Source organism: Juglans microcarpa x Juglans regia, chromosome 4D (assembly GCF_004785595.1).
Source record: "Juglans microcarpa x Juglans regia isolate MS1-56 chromosome 4D, Jm3101_v1.0, whole genome shotgun sequence".
Classification (NCBI taxonomy): Eukaryota; Viridiplantae; Streptophyta; class Magnoliopsida; order Fagales; family Juglandaceae; genus Juglans; species Juglans microcarpa x Juglans regia.
In genome coordinates, this window is record NC_054600.1 from 35,464,302 (window position 1) to 35,487,680 (window position 23,379).

Consider the following 23,379-nt stretch of genomic DNA (forward strand, 5'->3'; position numbering starts at 1 on the left):
GTAATTGTGTTTTATATTATAGCTTGTTAGCTAGATTACGTGTTTCAAATATCTTTTAAAGGGAAAATGTTATCATTTATTATCAGAGAAATTTACATTCATGACCAGATATATGCAAAGATATCCTCATATCAACCATTACCTCATAAATCAATTAATGCAGTTGGAGCTCCACTAGTATGCTATTTCCTTTTGTAACTAGTCTGATCTTCATTACTGTTGATATTTTATATAGATAAACTTCTAAGTGACAACACTTTGCCTAAACAAAGATTCAACATCACCCTTCATAGAAAGAGAGGACTAAACCTATACATAGAAACGTCCAAGAAAAACACTAAGATAGATACGAAAAATGACGGATTATAATTTGGACCAACTTTGATAGACTTCAGAATCTATGACGGCAAGTGAAGGCATCAAGCTTGTCTATTTTCAACCATAAAAATCAAATCTAAAAGATCTGATGGTGGTGATTCTGGTGATCCGGCACGTGTGGCAAGAAGAGCCGTCGAAAGAGGTGGCACATGAGGACTACGAGCAGTTGTGAGCGGCACATGAAGACCACGCATGGTGATTTTCGCAAAATCATTACTATCTTCCTAATAATTTGCGACCTAAGAGTCTTCTTGTGCTGCGCATGTCTCTCGAGAGTTGACAAAAACTATAGATGTCTATTTTTGTCTTTTTCAACCTTGAAAAAAAAAAGAGTAAGAAAATAGAACCATCTTGATAGACAAAGTGGGTCAACGGAGAAATGAGGGAAGAAGAGGAAGAAAGCCTCTTTCGACAAAACTCAGATCTAGAGACTTTTTACGAGAAAGTTTGCCTAGGACTTTTTAACCAAGAGTACGTATTTCAACTTTTAATCAACCTAATGAATAATTGATACAATTGGTAATCAAATTCTCACGTTAGTGATTCAAATTTTAAAATTTATATTTTAAATCAAATTATATTGATATAAGCTGTAAAAATATTTAAATAAAATTATTCTTTATTTTTAACATATCCATCTCGGATGGCACTCATTATCATCGATTATAATCTCTATTTCAATTTATTACTTTGAAAGTAAGAAGTTGTGTCTCGTGAAATCACATCTTCCTCTTTCAACTTACAAATTTTAAAAAATTTAAAAATCAACATTATATTTCATAACATTATGTTATTTTGTGAGTAACTTTATTTAAAGATTTTTACACCACACCATCCACATGACATAATTTGATCTATACGATTCAATTTTTAAAATTTATGCCACGTGTAGCTTTATCATTTTTGCCTTCATTTTGTAAAAATCCAGTTTCAAATTTGAGCTTAAAATCAATCCGAAAATCTTTTTGATTTTTTTTTTAAATAGATATATTTTGCCATGACTTTTATAAAAACTATATGGTGAAAATGCTTCAATATGAAGTTTTGACGGAACAGAAGCTAGTTATGTATTTTTTTTTTTTTCCTTAGATTTTGCTAATAAATTATGAATTATAACTATCTACACCTACACTCTACAGTAGATTCCACCCAAAGAATCGCAGTCATGAACATATATCAGTTACGTAGGAACACATGAAAGAGTAATCTTAAAAAAAAAAAAAAAAAAAAAAAAAAAAAAAAAAAAAACATGGGCTCTTTATGCGATATATGCATGAGATCGCCACACCCTCGATTCACGAAGGTCGTAACATGGACAGCTGACTCTCAGTTACGCAGTCGGGGAACTCACAGTAGTATCCTCCATCGTAAAAACCGAGCCCTATATAATAAAGAGAGATAACCAAGTACTACATTTGTTGCGGTTCACACCATTATCATCCTCGATCCATATGTTCCATTCTACTGGTCTTTCTATGTCCAACTTTTTAAGAGACGACAAATCTAATGAGCTCTCTTGACTACTAGTTTCAAGACATTTGCATTTGGAGCTCTATCGGAGGACATTCACATTATTTTCACACACCACACAGACTACAAGGCATTTCAAAATGATATACCAATCAGAAATTTAGAAGTAAGGACTTACTGCAGGATGCCTTATGGGATAAGCACAACAGATCCAGATGTCTTCCTGCTTTCAAGGTCTACATGTGCCTGTACTGCCTGAGATAAAGGGTAAGTATGATTTACTCGAACCCGCAAGACTCCTGATGCAACATTAGCAAATACCTCCCCAGCAGTTTCCAGTAACTCATCCCTAGTAGTAGTGTATTGCATGAGGGAAGGCCTTGTCAAGAAGAGGGATTTTACAGCAAGAGCTGACAATGGAACTGGATCTGGTGTACCCGATGACTGCCCAAAACTAACCATGTACCCACGAGTCTTTAAGCATGCCAATGATCCCTGGATATGTTAACTTCCAGTAAGAAATATGTTTGGCAGGTCTGGCCTAGAATTGAGAAATGTAAGGGCTATATAGAAGAGAGCTGATTGTAAACGGTTTGATGTGTTGAGGTGATCCTCGAATTAATACTCCAAACCCTAAATATATATTTTTATTAGTCTAATAAAATTTTTAAAGGCTCGGAGTAAAGATTGAAGTTAAAGTGAGTTGAACAATAAAACAACTTTGCATCCTAGGCTACTAAAATGATATCGCACGAGGAGGTACGAGAATCACATATAGATATATCTCAAACACATCATTTGATGCCACCTACGCAGAAGATGAAGCTATAACTGTTAAACAGAATTACTACAGAAATTTGGAGGGCGGGGGGAATCAGGAAGAGAGCAGCCAGTACCTGAAAGGTATCTTTTCCTACGGAATCATAGACAACATCAACCCCATTGCCACATGTTATCTCATTGACACGAGAAACAAAATCCTCTTCCTTGTAGATTATAACATGGTGGCATCCATCGTCTTTGGCTTGAGATGCCTTCTCTTTGGTTGAGACAGTTCCAATGACAGTGGCACCTAGGGCATTAGCCCACTGGCTTAAAATAGATCCAACTCCGCCAGCTGCTGCATGAACAAGGATTGTGTGTCTAGGTTCAACCTGTATACAACACAATTATTTCATATCAAGGAGCATATGTAATTAAGACTTCTCATCAAGCTGGCATAACAGGGAGGAAAAAAGACAATTTTAGTCAGACTATCATAGCAAGATGGTTATGAGTGTTTTACAAATTGAAGAAAAGGGAGGGGGTATATACATAACAATACTTGCAAAGATCATTTTGTTTCAAACACTTTAAAAATAGGAAACATGTACCACCAAGGGTGGTGAATCAGTGGTTCTTGGGTTACTCCCAAGTGGTTTGGCATGTACTAGGCCCTAGGTTCGAATACGAATATAGATTCACCTAATTCGCTGCCTGAGGATCCATTGAATCCCTAGTGGGACTGGGCCCCTCCTGTCCGGTTCTCAATGGGTAGGATGCTACTATGGTCACCCAGGTAGGAAAGCCACATCTGGTTGCCCCCTCCTACCCTTTTTATTTTCAAAATAATAATAATAATAAAAAAGGAGAAAACATGTTGGACTATGGAATGCAGTGGCCAAATAAAAAAAGAGGTAGTTACATATTAGCTGGAACACTATTTGTTAAATTATCATAAGCTATCTAATACATATAATACCAGTACATGCTTACATTGGATCAATTCCATTTCATCTGATACATGTGGAAAATATGTTTTCCTTGTATCAATTTCTAGATTTCTATCAGATCTTCGTGTATGTATACTCTCTAATGACTTATCAAAAAAAATTTGTACTCTCTAATGGTTTGGACCTTTTTTCTAAATCTTGTTTCCCAAAAATTGAATAGGAAGGTCAACCCACTTAATATCCATACCAAAGAAGCCATGGCGGGTCAAGTAAGGCTTTCATTCCAGTATGGACATATGGCCTCGTTTGTTTTCGCAGATGAGATGAGATGAGATGGGATGAGTTGAGATTAAAGTTAAAAGTTGAATAAAATATTATTAAAATATATTTCTTTAATATTATTTTTGTTTTAGGATTTGAAAAAATTGAATTGTTTATTTTATTTTGTGTGGAAATTTGGAAAAGTTGTAATGATTAGAGATGAGTTAAAAGAAGCTGTAAAAACAAACGAGGCCAGTTGTATCTAGTTAATGAAAACTAAAAGAATTTAAGATAAAGTTTTAGAAAATAATTTTTTTAGAGAGAGGCAGAGAGATAACCAAACATCAATTTTTTTCTCCCATCTGGTCATAGAACCAACTCACACACATAACTGAATAGAAGAAACATTTTTTATTGGGTTATCAAAATAAGGTCAACATTGCAACTTAGTTTGGACAAAAGCTATGATCATACTTTTTGTAATTATCATAAATGCAGGTCAAGCATCAGACTGGTGATGATGATCCATCTTTTAAATAATGCAGGTCAAGCATATGGGTATATACACGCATTCACAGACTACATTTGTATAAATGTATGTGACACAATACATTATTGATGAGAGATAAATTTAACTTACCATAAGATGACATAATTGGTATCTCACTTATATCGAGTTTAATTGTCCAACATATTTTCACATGCTATGCCTTGTTACTTGTTTCAATAAAATTTTATTTGCTTAAAAAAAGCATATTTTCACATGCTAAAAATGTAATGTTGCTTACAACTTTCCGAGGTGTATATGCAGCTGGATCAGTATACAGCCTACCTTAAAGCAACGGCGGAGTAGATATTGAGCCGTCATACCCTTAAGAATTATAGATGCTGCAATGATAGGATCGATAGAGGAAGGAACAGGCACAACCTTGTTCGCAGGAAGGATTTGCTCTTCTGCATATGAGCCCATTGGATTACCAGCATAAGCTACAAGGTCTCCAACTTGCCTGCCAGTCAGTCCAGGGCCCACAGCTGTCACCACCCCAGCAGCCTCCATACCTGCACTACCCAATCACATAAAATATTGGTCCCACCTTACTAGGCTGTAAGTAATTCAGTCCGGACCGGCAAAACCGACCGGACCAGACTGAATTGGACCGAACCCCTATATATATATTTTTAAAATATTTTTAATAATTTAATATATTATTTTTATATAGTAATTATATAAGTTAATGATGTAATTTTCATCTAATTTATTATTATTGACAATATAAAATATAAAATAATACATGCTATCAATTAATAATAAATCATAAATTATGTGATAATTTATGTCATTATATAAGTTGCAAGCAAGCATGAATAATCTATGTACAATGAAATTATTTGATAGTCATTAACATTGGCTCGAGTGAGGTGTCGAGCGTGGCTCGAGCGAACACTGGGGTTTGTGTCTCGCTTGAGCCCACTGTTGCACGAGACTCGAGCGAACTCACGGGTTGAGTTTTTCTCGAGCCAACTGTCGAGCGCACCTCGAGCAAACTCACTATTAGAGCTTCGCTTGAGCGCTAGGTCGAGCAACAGTCGAGTGAACTCACTGTTTCTCGATTTTTCAGCTCCAAAACTAATTTCCACCCCAACAATTAATAATTATGCATATTGAAAAATAAAGTCTAAGGCCTCGTTTGAATTCAAAACCAACATCAACTCATTTCATCTCATCATTACAACTTTAACAAATTTTCACAAAAAATATAATAAACAATTCAACTTTTTCAAATCTCAAAATAATTTTTTCAAATTCCCACACAAAATATAATAAACAATTCAGCTTTTATTTTACCATTCACAAACTATCTCAACTCATCTCTGAATTCAAATCACTCCTAAGTTATTAAGAAGTAACTATCAACATTATAAATATAATTATAGTAAAATATTTTTTTAATGAGTTAGTTATATAATCCATATTAAAAATTCACGTAATTTTAATTTAGTAATTTAAATAATTTTTTTATTAATTTATTTGAAAAAAAAAAGATGAAAAAATAATAAAATAACTAAGCCGGACCGAACAGACCGACTGAACCGATAGCTACCGGTCTGGGAAAAATGATGGACCGAACATCATCATACCGGACCAAACCATTTTACACCCCTACACCTTAGACCCTAACCTCAAACTAACTGGGTAAATCCATTTATGTGCCCATTCAAATGAGAGTCTCCAATATCAATCATAACTGTTGCGAATTCCATGAGCTTATAACTCTCCAATAGATTTCTAAGTAGGGGTGGGTGGCGGGGCTCCACCACCCGCCACCCCGTCTGCAAAAGGGGGGTGTGCAGGCGGACGCCCGCACGCAGTTAGGCGTTGGGGGACAGGGCCCAAGTTGGGCCCATGTCTGCCCGAGGTTTACCCCATCCGCTTGACCCAATTATATATATATATATACACATATATTTAAAAATAAAAAATAAAACGACCTCATTTTATTTTAAGTTTTTTTTTTTAAATAAAACAACGCCATTTTGGGGAGAACTCCCCAAAATATCGTCGTTTTGCATTAGGTTTTGTTTAAACACTCTCGTTCCCCCCCCCCCCCCCCCCCCCCCACACATCTTTCCTCTCTCAGTCTCTTCGCCTCTGTTTCATCATCCGTTGGTTGCCGTCCATCTCTCCCACCTAAGTTTAGTTTTAAATTTTGGATTTTTTTTTTTTTTTGGTTGGTTTTGTGCGGTGAGGGGTTTTGGGCGGGGCGGACGACTGTGGGAGCCAATCCAGGCGGGGGCACTCACCCACTAAGGGCGAGTAGCACCCCTATTTCGAAGACCATATATGTAATGTAGCTTTAAAGAAAGTATCATGTGAATGATGTCTTATTGAAAGCAAGTTACTTTCATCACAATAAAAGAATCCTTTGTTAGTGCTAAAGTTTTTGTGATCTTGGTACCATTAGTATCCAACTTCCTGACAAGCTAAATGGCGTCATGATCATGTAGGGAATGTCAACAACCCTTCACTTAAGTAGCAAGAAGTTTGAATGGGAATGAAAGGGTCACACTTCGGTTTCTCAAGATTACCATCTTTGGAAAACTTTCTGAGACTCTATTATTAGTAGCATTTGACAACTGCATACACTCTGCTAGAGCAGTATATTTACAACTAAGTATTATTATTTTTTTTTTTTTATAAGTAAGAGATAGATATTAATGATATGAATGAAGTAGACGTAGCCCTTGTACACAGGAAGTATACAGAAAGACCCCTAAATACATTCTAAGAACGATAAATTAAAGACAGGAAATCATAAACAATGTTCCCATTTAGTAAAACAACAGAAAACCAAAGCATTAAGTGTGAGAAAAAATTCTTCAGTTCCACCATAGTGCGTTCCTTATCTTCAAAACATCGTGCATTCTGTTCCGACCAAATACACCACATGATGCACAACGGAATCATCTTCCACACGGCTGCCACTTGATGACAGCCTTGCATCTTCCTCCAACACCCCAACAAATCCATCACCCTCAAAGGCATAACCCAAACAATATCAACCCTTTGAAAGATCTCATTCCACAACATCCTAGTTACCTCACAGTGCAATAAGAGATGATCCACAGATTCTGCATGCTTTTTACACATGGAACACCAATCCATCACAATATATCCCCTCTTCCTCAAATTGTCCGTCCGTGGTCAATATCTTCCCAAGAGCAGCATTCCATACAAAAAAAAGCAACTTTAGAAGGCACTCGCGACCTCCAAATATTCTTCCAAGGAAACAGAGTAGGATCCTGTGTTGACAAGATTTTATAATACGCCTTAATCATGCATTTCTTATGATCCTTGTATATCCACTTCAATTTGTCGCGCTGTGCCGTCGGAGTCCCCATGGAATATAGAAGACTGAAAAAATTTGATACACTAGATAATTCCCAATCGTGAAAGTCTCTGTACTTTTCCACTAGTGAGCGCCATGGGAAAAAAGCTGCATATCCGTCATTGAAGCCTCCCTATTAGCTACAATAGGATAGAGAGCCGGAAAAGCCCTTTCCAATGCATGTTCTCCACACCACACATCCCGCCAAAAACTTATTTGATTACCCTCTCCAACTATCAACCGAATGTGTTTTTCGAAACAAGGCCACCCCCCTTATAAACTTCCATAAACCCACACCATGCCCCCCTCGCACTTCATTGGAGCACCAACTGCCCCAAGCAGCTCCCTAACGTCAATAATTTCTTTCCATAATGATCCCTCCTCCGAATGGTATCTCCAAAGCCATTTTCTCAATAAGGCTTTATTGAAAGTTCTTAGATCACTCACTCCCAACCCCCCATACATAACTGGAGCACAAACTGTCTTCCATCTCATCAGATGAAATTGCCTTTCCTCCCCCATACCCCCATAAAAACACCCTAAAGAGTTTTTCAATCCTGTTCACCACCCCTACAGGTAGGGGTGTAAACCGGTCGGTCCGGACCGGAGAAACCGACCGGACCGACCAAATGCATGGTCGGTTTCGGTCCAAACACTACATAAATTTCGGTCTTCGGTCCGGTCCTAGGGTGGAGATTTCTCAGACTGGACCGACCGAATAAAAATAAATAATTAATTAATTAATTAAAATATTATATATATTATTTATATAATAATTGTACAATTAACAATATAAAATTTTAAATATGTTATTAACACTTGTTAATATTCTATGAATTAACTAATATATAATATCAATTAGTTAATTATATAGTAATTATATAAATTAATAATGTAATTTTCATTTAATTTATTATCATTGACCATATAAAATATTTTTTTATTGAGTTTGTTACGTAATCTACATTAATAAGTCACTTAATTTAATTTAGTATTTTAAATAATTTTTTTATTAATTGATTTAAAAAAAAAATAGGCCGGACCGAATGGACTGACCGGACCGGACAGGACCAATTACTACCAGTTCGGTCCAGTCCCTATGGGGTGTTCGGTCCGGTCCGGTGATGGACCGAATATTTTTGGTCCATCACCGGACTGGACCGGACCGACCGGTTTACACCCCTACCTACAGGCATCAGAAACAAAGATAAAAAATATGTGGGGAGGTTAGTAAGGGTGCTCTTCATAAGACTGAGGCAACCCCCTTTTGATAAATACATCCGTTTTCACCTAGCCAACCTAGTCTCTATCTTCTCCACTATCCCATCCCATATAGCTCTAGCCTTCAAAGATGCTCCCAAAGGAAGACCGAAGTATTTCATTGGTAGAGAGGACACCTTACAGTCTAAAAGGCTAGCTAGACTGAAGATATAAGACTCTATCTCCCCGCGAACTATCAAAGAACCAAGCAGGTGTACCGTTAACTAGAATTGAGAGCCGGACGGTAGAAATACAATGAATCATCCAGGAAATCCACCTATCACCAAAACCACACCTCCCAAGCAGATATAAAGAAAATCTCAATTCACATAATCATAGGCCTTCTCCATGTCAAGCTTACACCGGATACCTGAACCTCCCTCCCTCAATCTATGATCCAAGCACTCATTTGCAATAAGTACCGAATCAAAAATTTGTCTCCCACAAATAAAGGCATTCTGGGACTTGGAAATGATATGATCCAACATAGGACTTAACCGATTAGAAAGAACCTTTGAAATAATCTTATACACATTACTAACCAGGCTTATCGAGTGAACATCCTCAATAATCGAAGCCCCATGTTTTTTGGGAATGAGCGCATTGAACGTCGCATTAAGGGATTTTTCAAACTTTTGGAAAGAGTGAAATTCACTACAAACTTGCAAAACATCACATTTCACTATGTCCCAACAAGTTTGAAAGAAACCCATTGAAAAACCATCCGGACTAGGTGCTTTATCCTTAGCCATACTAGAAATAACCTTATAAATCTCATCTTCATCAAAAGGTCTCTCCAAAACACTCACACTTTGAGAATCAGTTGCCTCGAAAGACAAAGCATCAAGCTTCAGCCTCCAGCTAAGAAGGGCCTCATAATAATGCACAATGTGATTTTCTAGATCGGAAAGAGAAGATAAGACCTGAGTACCTGAATATAGCGACTCGATAGCGTTGCTACGCCGATGTGAATTAGCCATTTTGTGAAAATACTTCATACACTTATCTCCTTCTTTCAACCAAAGGGCTCTGGATTTTTGATGCCACAAAATCTCCTCCGACAACAAAGCCCTCTCCAAATTTGCCATCACCGTGGCCTTCCTCAATAACACCTCCTCCGAAATATCACCCAAAAATTCCTTACCTTTTTTCTCTTGCAATTCCTCCAATAGAGTCGACTTTTGATTGTCAGTGTGGCCAAAAACATCCAAGTTCCACTTCTTCAGGTCTTTCTTCAAGGCCTTCAATTTACTTGCAAGAATAAAACTTGGAGTGCCTAAAAACTGATATGTTGGCCACCAGGCACACACCATCTCTACAAATCCATCCGCTAAAAGCCACATGTTTTCAAACTTAAAAGACTGGCGACCCCTGTTCATACCCCCACAATCTAGAATAATAGAAAAATGATTTGAGTTGACTCAAGCTAGCCGTTTCTGACATACTTCCGGAAAGTGGGCTTCCCACGACGGAGAGACAAGAAATTTATCCAATTTGGACCAAACCCGACCATTTGACCAAGTATACTCACTCCCTACGACCGGAAGATCCATAAGTTCCGGATCAAAGATGAACTCTGAAAACTCCTTCATAGCCACAGAATTCCAATAATGCCCCGATTGCTCACTAGGAAAGCGAGTTATGTTAAAATCACCCCACATACACCACGGCACATCCCAAACAGAATGTAGGCCCGCCCACTCCTCCCACAGTCTTCTTCTATCCCTGTCCACATTAGGACCATATGTGCCTATAAATGCCCATTCCCATCCATCAACAAAACTTCTGAAAAGAGTCGCCACTGAGAAATCTCCAATACACTCAATCACCTCAACCAATCTTTTATCTCACATAAGTAACACTCCACCTGAGGCACCCTCAGAGGTCAAGTAAGACCAACACACATACAAACATCCCCATAGGCTCTGCACAATACTTCTATCAATAAGTTGCAACTTTGCTTCTTGAAAGCACACCACATCACCCTTTCACATCCGCAATAATGATTTGATACGAAGGCATTTATTGCGATCATTGAGCCCCGTACATTCCATGATATCATCTTAGGCTTCATGTAAACATAAATTGCCCCTCCCTTTTGATCTATCCCTTCCACCACTCCCTTCCTTCACATCATAGTTAATGGAACAAGTTAGCCTTCTAAGTTCTCTATCCTGCTTAGAGGCTGTCGTTGAGCGATTAGCTTCAATAGCCACAACAAGGGCCTTAAATTGTTCTTCATAGCCTTCGCAGGACACCCCAAAAATAGCTTGTAATTCTTCCACCTTTTTAAAAACCCAGTTTGAAGGGCAATTCCCAAGTTTAGAGCTGGGAGGGAGTGAACACAACAGGGTTATAGCAGCTCCCTCCTCCCCGACACAATCTTTAACAATCAAAGCCAACAGCAAGTCCAAATCTGCAACATAGCCACTAGAACAATCATCTTCACCTCAGGATACCAAAAAATTATCAGAAGTCCTGATCTCAACTTCAGATTCATTTCTAGTACAATCCCCCATCAAATCCCTAGTAAAACCATCCATCTCCAAACAGGGCGCGCCTATCAAAGTCCCCATACCATGATCTGGCGTGACAGACGGTGCCAAAGAGACACAAAAGTCTCCAATCACCTCATGTGGCGGTTTCTGTGCCATCTCTGTCGTCAACTTGACGTTCTCGGTACTGCAAATACTCGAGTTCGCAACTCCGGGCTCTGTCGACACATCCTCTGATACCCCAGACCTCGTCGTCGAACCCATCCTCATCGACGTCGGCCCCACACATGGTTGTTTTTGTGCAGTTTCCGGCGGTGGAAAACAACTCACTGCCTTGCCAAGATCCTGCACTGCATCTCTGTTCTCTATCGGCACCAACTCCTCCACCCCAGACCTCGCCGGCTGACCCACCGTCATCGGCGATGATCCCTGACCCACCGCTAGCGGTGAGGGTTGAGGCCCACAAAACAACGACGTTGGGATGTCATTGGATGCATCCCTACGTCTCCAGACAGACAGCACGGGCTAGGCCCGTGTATCAGGCCTCTGGGCCACTTGATCGAGTAAAGGGTGAGGCCCAACTGAAGCCCCATTCTTACACTTAAGCCCCTAGGACTGATGAGCAAGCTGGACCTATGTACAAGACCTCTGGGCCACTTGCCCGGCCTGTGTATGAGGCCCACCTGAAGCCACTTGCTTTCTCTTAAGCCCCAGTCCATCACCAAAATTCCTCTGCATCCCCTCCTTAATGCACCGTTTTATAAATCCAATATTAGTTTGCAATGTACCCACTTGCATCTCCATCTCCATCTCCATCTCCACCAATGCATGCATTAAAGTTTCCAGATGTAGCCCGACACACACCTGCCATCGTCTTCGCAGAACTGCTCCATCACCAAAGAGGAAGTAATTCTTGCCCTCCCAGTAGGTTTCGGCGCTCGAGATAAAGCTTCTCTGTATGATGGAAAGACATGGTGCCCCTGTGGCGGAGGAAGAGGCAGCCATGGTAGACTCCCTCTGTTGTTCCTTTCCGAAACAGAGGAGGTTGCAGCTACTTCCATCAACAGCTCCCCAAAATTTCTCCACCCCACCCGTTTCCTCCCTTCCGGTATCGCAAGTAAGCCACGCTGCTTCTCTTGACCTAACTCCGATACGGATAAAAAATTCTCAAACGAGTTGTGTTGCCTCTGCACAACCAAAACCTAAGTTTCATTTCTACGCGATCTAAGAAAACTAGAAGGCCCCTCAAAAGCTGCACCATCCTTCACCATGGCAGCCAACCAACCCAAAGATTCTTGGTACAAGGAAATAAACTTCACAGCACAACAGCTGCTCTCAGTGATTCTCCACTACCATGCATTTAACTTCTTAAACTCAAAACATTTTTTTATCAATAATAACATTCCTACTCAACCCCCTTACTTCGTAACTAGTCATAATGTACTGGAAAAACTGAACTAGACAACACGTTAATAGAAAACTATGACCGGCGAAAAGGCATAGCATTTTTTCTCAACAGTACAGAGAGAAAAATTTTTATTTTTCTAACTCTTCACATTACACGCTCATACTAATGGTGACTTTTTTACAACTAAGTATTATATAATTGCTGAAAGAAAAAAAACAGTATCTTGGTCATAACCCAATTCCCTTTTAGAAAGTCTTACAATTACCAATCATATATATGTAATTCATAAATGAATCAACCTTGCTTGAAATAAAAGACTGTGTTCTACAGCAGAAACACAAGTGAAAGAAACCAAACCAGGAGTGAAGGGCAAATCAGGGGCCTTATAAACTCCTTTCCGGAAATAGACATCGATGAAATTAAGCCCAATGGCCTTGTTTTTCACTCGAATCTCCCCCTCCTTCGGCTCACCTATTTCCACATCCTCCCACTTGAGAACCTGTGTATCAGAACCAAAACAGATACATCAGAAAATATAGTACTAAAACAGCTACTTATAAGTCTGTACAAAACCGAAAAGAAAGAACCCAAAAACGATGCGGGCTTCAATGGATTTTGGGTGAAAAGAAGCCTGACCTCGGGACCACCGTGTTCATGAACCCTAATGGCTTTGACCATTTTGGATGGTGGTGTGGATGCCGCTGCTGCCTTCGTAGAAAGTGCTCTCACAGTCACTATTGGGATTCTTCTTCCCGAACGTGCAGATGGAATTGGGTAATTGCAAGTTTGTAAAATGAGTTTTGGATTTTGATGGGATTTATAGGAGTGTGGAAATGGGATTCCCTGGCGCTGCTGAAATCTTACCCTTGTAAATAATCCCATTTTTTGCTATAACTTTTCTGTCTGGGTGGGGTTGCGCTGGTTGGACCATTTGTCCACAAACCATTCAAGCTCCACTTTTATGAATTCTATTCAGATTAACTCATTTTTCTTTTTTTTACAAGTAAAAAAACGAAACTAGTTTATTAATCAACAAGAACAGAGGTTTATAATTTATTCATTCATCGGGTTAAACTTGTATAAATTTGACTCAAGAACTTTGTATTTTTCATTTAAAGGTTTTTTTATTTTATATCGAAGAAATCTGAAGAAATTCAAAAATATAAAGAGAGAATCCTGTTTATACATAAACTCAAAATCGGTTTGTCAAAAATTTTAGATGAAATTATAAGATGAAAAACACAACGATTTATTAGTAGATTGCCCATTAGCTTTTATAGATTCAAATATGTCTTACATAACTAACCTAGTTGGTATAAGTATAACTATTAACCTTATATAATCAAGGAGCAATGTTTTTGCCTTAAAGGAATTTTATAAAAGTAAATTCACAAATTGATATGACTTAATTTAATATTCTACACTAGATTGTAAAGCTACTTTTATTATAAAATGGATACAACGTATCTTATGAAGTTACGTCAGTTTATGAATTTACTTTTGTAAAATATTTTTGTGTTTGCAACACTTCTCTTTACCAAAATATAAAAATTATCAATAATGAAATCTATTGTAACACCCCGTATTTTAGTGTATTTTTACTGAAGGAATTATTTTTATGTAATTAAAATAATTTCTCTTATTTTAAATTGGTTGGATTTTTAGTGAGTTTATTTCTATGATTTTTATTTGGTGGAAATTATTTTTATATGCTTTCTTAATATTTATTTATTGTTATGCATTTAAATTGCTTTTAATATTTAAATTAATTACCGTGGAATTTAATTATTTCAATTTGACTTTACCATTACGTTTAAATTATTTTATTTAACTTGTGGTTTTAAAATCGTTTCCGTTGGATCATTTTTGTGACCCAAGTTATGAGGATTGGACCTCATTTATTTTCCCTCTATTTTTTCTTTTCCTTTTCTTTTTTCTTTTCTTCTTTTCTTTTTTTTCTTTTTCTTTTTCTTCTCCCTGGCTTTCTCCCCCGTGCGCGCGAATTCCCTCTCCTTTTCTCTCTCCCCGCGTCCGTTTCTCCCCCACCAGCTGCGCCGCCGTCCGCCGGCGGTGGTCGACACCGCCCAGCCCATTAGATTCCCCAGCCGCCGGCCGTCCTACCCCACCAATATCACCGCCGTTCGTGCCGCCGTTAGCCTCCACGAAGCCCACGAAACCCACGACGCCGCGGCACACTTTCCGCCATTGCGCCGCCGTCGCACCGCCATTGGCCACCATCTTCCTACCACTTCATCCCCAGCCTCTTGGCAACCCATTGGACCCAACCCCAGCTCCGATCCGTCACCGGTGAAGCCCCACCAAGTCCATCTCCGATTTGCACTTTTTTGGCCTAAAACCACCCCTTGCGCCGCCACCCACGGCAAATCACCACCACCACTAGCTTCACCGACCTCCCTAGGCCCTACCCTATCAATCTTGGGTCTTCGTTTGTCCTCGTTGAAAAGTTGGTAATTGTGACCCACGGCCACAGTGTATTTTACACTGTGGTGTTGCTCAAACGTCGCCTTTTTCAACTTCGTGATCCTCGGAAAATTATTATATTGCACTGTAAGTATTTCTCCAAAGAACTTTCGTAATTTAAATGTATTTTTGCACTAATCCATTTCACTGTATTTTTGGCATGCCGGACTGAGTCCGAGAAGTTCGGGGGTCGGATGGATTTGTGATTGGAGTTGTTTGGTTGATTTGGTTGAATTGGATATTTGTTGTTGATGGGTTGGTTGGATTTGTTGGTTTGGATATTGTGTTGGTACATGTGCATTTCATTATTTCATGCATCTCTGGTTACTCGGGAGCGGAATATACTGAGTAACGTCCCCTGGATTGTCGCCGGGCGACAATGGGATCGGACGAGATGGTCTCGTGCCGACTCCGTGGTCCTTCTGCTGGCGGGGACTAGAGGATGTCTGGCCACGTACGCGCTGGGCGCGGAACTGGGCATCGCTCGTTGCGTAGTGTGAGTGCTTGGCCATGTACGCGCTGGGCGCGGAACTGAGCACCGCTGCGAAGCCAGGACGTGCGGATGGTCCATAGGGGAGACCATGGTGCATATGGAAATAATGCATGGTGCATTTGGGATTAATGCACTATTTTCTGGGAAAATAGTGCAAGTTGATTTTTGGGTAAATCATTTTCTGGGAAAATGTTTTACGGATAATTTGGACCAAAATGAGATTTTGGTGTGTGTTGGAAAATTTATCATTTTCGGGGAAAATGATGTTTTGTGAAAAAATGCATGTTTTCATGTGCATGCATGTTAGTTGCATTTAATGCATTTTGTATTACGTTGTTGTTTGGGTTATACTTACCTGCGAGACCATTTTGTGGTATCGCAGATTTTGATGCTGATGAGGAGGAGGAGGGCGAGCCTGAGGAGACGGCTCCGCCTGAGGAGTGATCTGGGATCACTCGTTTGTACTTTTAAAACTATTGTAAATTATTTTATGGATGACTGTATAACTGCTATTTAAATCTTTACTGATGTTTGATTGTAAATAAATTCTGGTACTTAGTTGACTATCCGCTGCGTTATTTTATTTGAACACTGTTGCATGTACACACACTGGCACTTCGTTGGGATGTGTGACCGTGTCGTCACCATCCTGGCGTCTCGATCCCTGTGTATTTTTATAAGGGGGATTGGGGACGCCACATCTATTTTACTTGAAAACAAAAAATTAATCAAACAATACATGAACAAAATCGAACTCAACTTTAAAAAATAATGAATTCATGGTGAACACAAAATGTAGTCGACTATGAATGTCAGATTCATAGCCAAATGACTATATATATATATATATATATATATATATTAATTGTAAGTTCAAGATCTCCTCATTGAAGCCGATTCTGTTTTAATTAGTTGTAAATTGGTTTAAACAGAAAGGCCAATCATTCATGCACCATATAATATGGATCGGAGACATATTGAATTATTTTCTGCCTTTTGACATCAATATATAATATTGTATTTAAAGAGGGAAAGAAAAGCAAATGACTTAGCTAATGTGGAGGCAACGTCTAGTGTGTGTGTGTATTGATGGTTATTTTTTCAGCTAGCATTTTGCATCTTCCAGTTCACATATATAATTGGGTTATATACTCAAGATAGGTCAGGATTGCTTTCCTTTATTACTAGTTTTTACTTTTGTGCAAGTTAATGAGCATGCTGATCTGCTAGTTTGTATTTCAATATATAGGATTTTATCTATAGTTTTTGCAAAAATCTTGGTTTTAAGATTTAATAAGCTCCTATTAAAAAGTCAAATGTAATCATATTTTTAAAACGCTTTCAAATATGATACATTTATTTAAAAATAATATAAAAAAGTGTTTTTTGAGATAAAATTAACATATGTAAAAGGCCATTTGAGTTAGTTTCGTATTTGTGATAAGATTATAAAATAAAGCTGTAATTACTTAAAAATTGTATGGATATTTATGCTCTTTAACAATCTTCTTTAAATTTGAAAGTGCGTTATGAATTATTCGAACAAATACGTTTGAGAAAAATTATCACAATAATATTTTTCTTAAAACCCATTTTTTAGCTTTTTTATATTTAAAAGTATTTTAATATATAACAACTAATGAAATATAATTTTATCATTAAAGAGTTTTTAAGATTATTCAAACATTTTTTACCATCTCAACGCAACCCCAAATAGTCTTTAGAGCCCAGAGGAGTGACTTCGTTCTAATTGCCCCGACCTGGCACCTCTCCGAAGTTTCTTTTTCTTTTCCTTTCTTTGTAATCAAATTGTCAAATTTAAAAAAAAAAAAAAAAATTGTTAAAGTTTTGGAGACAAATTTTGAGTCCGAAATTTAAACAATAGGCAGGTTTGGGGATGGAACAAGACATAAAATTCTCATCTCATCTCATCTTATTATTACACATTTTTTAAATTCTCATACAAAATATAATAAATAATTCAACTTTTTCAAATCTCAATTCACTTTTTTCAAATTATAATACAATAATAATATTAAAACATAATATTTTAAACTCTCAAACAAAACACAAAATTCTCATCTCACCCCCCAAACCTACCCAGGCTTCCTTTAGATCATCAGCTAATATCAATTCATCTCAACTCATCATTATAATTTTTTTAAATTCTAACACAAAATATAATAAATAATTCAACTTTTTTAAATCTCAAAATAATAATAATAATATTAAAAAATAATATTCTAACAATATTTTATCATCTCAACTCACTTCAACATCTAAACGCAGCCTAAAGGGACTTAATGCAAAGTATTAAATATACTTTATATTATTATTATTATTATTATTATTATTATTATTATTACAATTTGATAGATCATATTAAACTATATTAATGTAAAATTAATTCTCGCGCGTAAGATTTTTACGTGGACGAAACATTTATTATTTCCAAATGAGTACTGTATGTCTGGAGTCTTTTTTTAAATCTTGAAATTAGACCACATATTCCGTCATGGCTTGTTCTTCCACTCTTTTCTTTTTATAAGCTGTTTTTCCTCACTCCTTAAATCTAAAGTACGATCGATGCTTTTAACATGATTGAACATAGTTTACATCAAGTGAATGTATACAAATCTGAAATCTTCAACAAAAAGTTTTCATATTTTAATATATTAATCTCAAGAAAAAATTGGCTCTACTTTTAATTCATACGGCTAAATCAACTATGAATGATTTTGTTTGTTTTATCTAAACAATTTATTTTTTTATCAGCAATTTAAATTTAATGAGTAGTCAAACATATAAAATATTTAATTAAATGGAGGAGAATATAAAATTAAAATTCAATCTCAAGACCTTTGACTGTGATACCATATGAAATCATCATTTATTTATTTCAAAAATTTAAATTTATAAGAAGAGGCCGTAAATTTTATTATTTATTTTATATTTTATAAATAAAGATAAAAATAAGTTGAAAAAAGACAAACAAATAAAATAGCTCGCTAGGTTCTGCAATACTTAATAATGTTCGAAAAATGGATCAAGACAACATTATAATTAACACTTAAATCATGTGTTAGTCTCGATCTAGCCTAAAATAAAAACTTTGAGTGGATAATTGCTTTTTAGATTCGAAGTGCGACTACTATGTCGCCTCATGTTGATTGCTAGACGTACTGTTTAGTGTAAAGTTTGTTTTTTTTTTTATTTTTTTTTCTTTTCATATTTTTTTAATATATTTAAATTTTTAAAAAAATATATTAATATATTTAAAATTATTTCTTTAATTATTAAATAAAAATAATAATTAATAAAGTGAACAAATTGGAAAGGTAAAGTAACTTTTCCTTAGATCGAAGTAGCTATCCAAGAACTGTGATATTTTGTTTTGACTTCCTAGCACAGATGACAGTCAAACAAGACTGCTCTCTTTATATGATCTCAGCCCACAACTTTGATCACTCCCACTATCGTACGTCTGTATGCACAGTGAACGAGCTTTGGAAGAAGATATGGCAGTTGGGTCAGCCAAAACAAGCGAAGGCGGGCAATATAATGGCAAGATGACCCCCTTTGTCGTCCTTTCTTGCATGATTGCTGCCATGGGGGGCCTTATCTTTGGCTACGATATTGGAGTTTCAGGTACCTTCTTACTAAATTTCTCACTTAAATATCCATGCTATTATTCTCCTATTTATCAGGTAAGATTTTAAAAAATATCAATGCTATTATTCTCCTATTTATAACAAATTACATATGGTTGAAGATTATAATTTGTATGCTGTGTATATCTTCTAGTGAACTATATATGGTATACGTACAAGTTTTGGTCAGGTTTATCTGGACGGATATCCGTCAGTTTTTCAAAATTCGGATACGGATTTGGGTGTTATAAGGTTCCTGGATCCGTATCCAGGTCTACAGCCCTAGTAGGCTAGTATCACGAGGATCTTCTCTAGTGATATCTCAACTTCAAATATGCCCGCACTAATTATTAATTGCTAATTTCGAGCACCATCAAACTTTTGCCAAATAAACTGCGCACCTATGAAGGTGGAGTGACATCTATGGAGCCTTTTCACGAGAAGTTCTTCAGAGATGTGTACACTAAGATGAGAGAAGACATAGTAATTAATTACTCATGCGGACATAGTAATCAATCAAAAGTAATGAACTTGAGTTTTTACCACTATCTATCCTAATAGTGGCCATGGTAGGGCGTCCCTGCATTTGCCCCAGCTTCGAGAGCATGTCTAGCTCCTTTTAAATCTAAAAAAATTCTGCTTATCATTTTCATACCACATACCACACAAAATTTTTTATTTTTTTATTTTATTATCTTATCAAATATGTGATATATAGATGATGAATAGAATAACTTAATTAGTTTAAAGATAAATAAAACAAAAACGAAAATTAAAATAAATATGATATATAGTGTGTAGGTTAATAAGTAGCAAAATTATATACTTCTATAAGGGGTTGATATGATCAAGTACAAGTAGACCTTTTATTCTTAGAAAAAACAAAACAAAATGCTGCGAAAAGAAATCCAACATATATATATATATATGTATGAAATATTCTACTCATCGTTCTTACACCACACCTCATACATAATTTGGCAACCACTGTAGGGTAAATTAAAGCACAATACCATTAACTGATCTGCTCCGCACCATTCATTTTGACGGCGCACGTACATGCGTGAAATATATAGTTCTTTTATGTTTTCGTAGTACATATAATATTAATCCATGAAGAATAATACTGTTTGGTCATCTGAAATTTACATGAGTCTGGATCTTGACTTGGCACCGCTATATAATATCACGTGATTTATTAAAAAAGTTAAAAATATAAATACAAAAAGGATAGATCAGAAATCTAAAGTTTTTATCTGAGCGGTAAATTTTAAATATCCGAATAGCAATATTAATACTCATAAATAAATAATTGATGGCACGGAATTAATAATATATAGATATATCAAATTACAGCAGGGATATATATATATATATATATATATATATTAACTATATTATGATCATATATACGAGTGACTTGATCATGATCTACTGATCATTCTAGATGGCAGATATTTATTCATGTAAAATATCTCTTATATATTAATTTTTCAGTAGAAGCAGCTTTGATACGTTATAAAAGTTAATCTATTTTGATCAGAATGGAGAAGATTAATATACGAAGCTTGAGAAGCATTGCCAAGATAATGGGGACAATCTTCTGCGTTATTGGATCCATTTCCATGGCATTGCTTAAAGGACCAAAGCTATTTATAAACATGAAGGAATTGCTACCATCAAAATCCAGCATGGTCACGGGTGGAGATCATAATTATAATTGGCTGCTGGGTTGTTTATCTCTCTTAGGAAGCTGTTGTTTCTAGTCATTCTGGGTAATTATGCAGGTATATACTTCCTGATCAAATTCATGACTTGCATCATTTAGTTGCTCATGTTCACCACTAGATCGCGAATCCTGTTTAAATTTTCGAGCAGGTCCCAATTTCAGCAAGCGTTCCTGACCATATATATTCATCTACTTGGATGCTTTTCTTGGCGATGCTACAAGCAGCAATGGTTACATTAGTCTTAGAGCATGAACCAGAAGCATGGTATCTGCATTCATTTGTTGAATTGGGATGTTGTTTATTTGGAGTAAGTAGTTGCATGGGTTAGTTTTTTTCATAATTACCTTTTGTTTTTCCCCCGTCTTCTTTTGACTATGATCGTCATTTCTTGCTATTACATATATAGTACGTACATGATTGTATTTAAGAAAAATAATTGTCCTTTAGATGTCTCAAAATTTATTGCATCTTTCATGTGGATATATAGGGAATTGGATCTGCGGTTACCTTCTTTGTTCAGGCCTGGTGCATATCACAAAGAGGTCCGCTCTTCTCTGCAATGTTTTTCCCTCTATGCACAGTTATGACAACCGTTTTAGCTTATATGTTTCTGCATGAGGAGTTGTATACCGGAAGGTATTGTCTTGCCGATCCTAATTTGGACTCTCTAATTTGTAAAACTATATATATATATAGTTCTTATTATCTTTAATTCGTTTGTCAATGAGGAAAATTACAATTCTCGCCGGCCACGTTTTCTTTGGTACTGTTCTTCTGATCCCGGCTAGCTAGCTGTTTAATTTGTTGGCTAATGCGTTCAAATAATTGCCTTGGTTAATTAATTTCATAGCCTGCTAGGTGCTTTTGCCGTGATCATCGGTTTGTACGTTGTTCTTTGGGGTTAAGCCGAAGGCCTTCAAGATCAGATCAAAGAAGAGACAGTTCCAAAGCTGCAACATGATGAAGCTTCGGGGAAGATCATAAGTAGTACAGTACTTGATGTGGAAGAGCCATTATTACTGTCTTGAAAATCAAGTGATCATGTCAATGTAACAAAATATATATATATGAATCCCATATGAATTATAAAATTCCCTTCCTTCGCTTTTCATGTTACAAGGCATACCCCTTATATTCGGAGTACTCAAAACTATTATATATGCTATTACTATATATATTGAAGTCTTAAAATCTGTTTTTACGAAATTCATTCATTATTCCCGGCAAAAAATTAATATCGAATTTTAACTTAAATCATGATCATGTACTGCTGTAAACCCCTCTTTTAGACTCTCCAATAAAAACATGACACCTTAATTTTCAATTGAATCATAAAATACACACTCTCTTTTTTGCCGAGAAAAAGGGTAGGAGAAGGAGACCGATCGAAGACCCTACCCGTTGGGAATCGGCCAAGAGGAGCCTAGACGGAAAGCTGCAGATAGTCTCTCTCAAGTTGGGTTTGAGTCATATCTTAAACCCTAATTCCACTAAGAAATTCAATAAATTCTTAGACAACTAGTTAATACTAATAAAGTCTAATTATGTGAATCTATATTAAATTCAAACCACATCTAAAAACACTTAGAGCAACCATAGACCATTGAGCCACACACTCCCTAGATTACAAACACTAAAAATTAAAACAATTAACATCATTTTAGAATTTTAGTAATAATTCCATGTGGTCTAGTTTTTTTTTAAATGTCTAATTATTAGGTGGCGCGCAGCCTGTCATTGGAGGGTTCAGCAGCATGTGCTCTCTTATTTTCTCTTCTCATGTGAACTTGATCATCAAGTTTCAAAGCCACCATATCATCGTCCCATAGGTCATATCTTTTTTTTTTTTTTTAAATATTTTATTAATATTATAATAATTGTAATGGGATTTTAATCGGTTCACCTGAGATTTTTTACTACAAGTATTATTTATTTGTAAGACCCATTGTTCATGGTAGGTATAGGTAGGATCTGTTCAACTTTGATCACTTGGAAAGTTGGAGGAGTATATCACTTCGTCCACGAAATTGATCATTTGGTATGATCAGCCCACCCCACGAAAATGATGCATAATACATGATATCGCACGCCACAAATCATTTATCCAAAAACACGAAGAAGAAAAAGAAAAACACAAAAGTAGTCAGCTTAAGC

The 23,379-nt window shown here is 36.6% G+C and overlaps 2 protein-coding genes across 3 annotated transcripts; one reads left to right on the forward strand and one right to left on the reverse strand.

The window, feature by feature from the left end:
- Positions 1 to 1,537: 1,537 nt before the first annotated feature.
- Positions 1,538 to 13,804, reverse strand: LOC121259718 (quinone oxidoreductase 1). Its single transcript, XM_041161439.1, has 5 exons — positions 13,508 to 13,804; positions 13,229 to 13,370; positions 4,654 to 4,880; positions 2,745 to 3,002; positions 1,538 to 2,343 (listed from the first exon to the last, which is right to left on the reverse strand). Exons 1-5 carry the CDS (start codon positions 13,751 to 13,753, stop codon positions 2,038 to 2,040), a joined length of 1,179 nt encoding a protein of 392 aa, XP_041017373.1. The 5' UTR covers positions 13,754 to 13,804; the 3' UTR covers positions 1,538 to 2,037.
- A 6,720-nt stretch (positions 13,805 to 20,524) lies between these two features.
- LOC121259857 (WAT1-related protein At4g30420-like) lies at positions 20,525 to 22,316 on the forward strand. 2 transcript variants are annotated; one of them, XM_041161650.1, is made up of 5 exons: positions 20,525 to 20,961; positions 21,039 to 21,282; positions 21,374 to 21,532; positions 21,746 to 21,861; positions 22,076 to 22,316. In XM_041161650.1, exons 2-5 carry the CDS (start codon positions 21,277 to 21,279, stop codon positions 22,128 to 22,130), a joined length of 336 nt encoding a protein of 111 aa, XP_041017584.1. In that variant the 5' UTR covers positions 20,525 to 20,961; positions 21,039 to 21,276; the 3' UTR covers positions 22,131 to 22,316. The 2 variants fall into 2 exon arrangements, with proteins under 2 accessions (XP_041017584.1, XP_041017583.1); XM_041161649.1 differs by having other exon boundaries at positions 20,568 to 20,961; positions 21,713 to 21,861.
- The last annotated feature ends 1,063 nt before the right edge of the window (positions 22,317 to 23,379 follow it).

What these genes read in the sequence shown, in the direction of transcription:
- LOC121259857 (XM_041161649.1), top strand. An exon ending in TGGGATGTTGTTTATTTGGA is followed by an intron (nt 21,533 to 21,712) that starts GTAAGTAGTTGC and finishes GTGGATATATAG; the next exon opens with GGAATTGGATCTGCGGTTAC. An exon ending in GAGGAGTTGTATACCGGAAG is followed by an intron (nt 21,862 to 22,075) that starts GTATTGTCTTGC and finishes TTAATTTCATAG; the next exon opens with CCTGCTAGGTGCTTTTGCCG.
- LOC121259718 (XM_041161439.1), bottom strand. Translation starts at nt 13,753, where the DNA reads ATGGGATTATTTACAAGGGTAAGATTTCAGCAGCGCCAGGGAATCCCA. An exon ending in TACTCCGCCGTTGCTTTAAG is followed by an intron (nt 3,003 to 4,653) that starts GTAGGCTGTATA and finishes TGTTGTATACAG; the next exon opens with GTTGAACCTAGACACACAAT. An exon ending in TAGGAAAAGATACCTTTCAG is followed by an intron (nt 2,344 to 2,744) that starts GTACTGGCTGCT and finishes TAACATATCCAG; the next exon opens with GGATCATTGGCATGCTTAAA.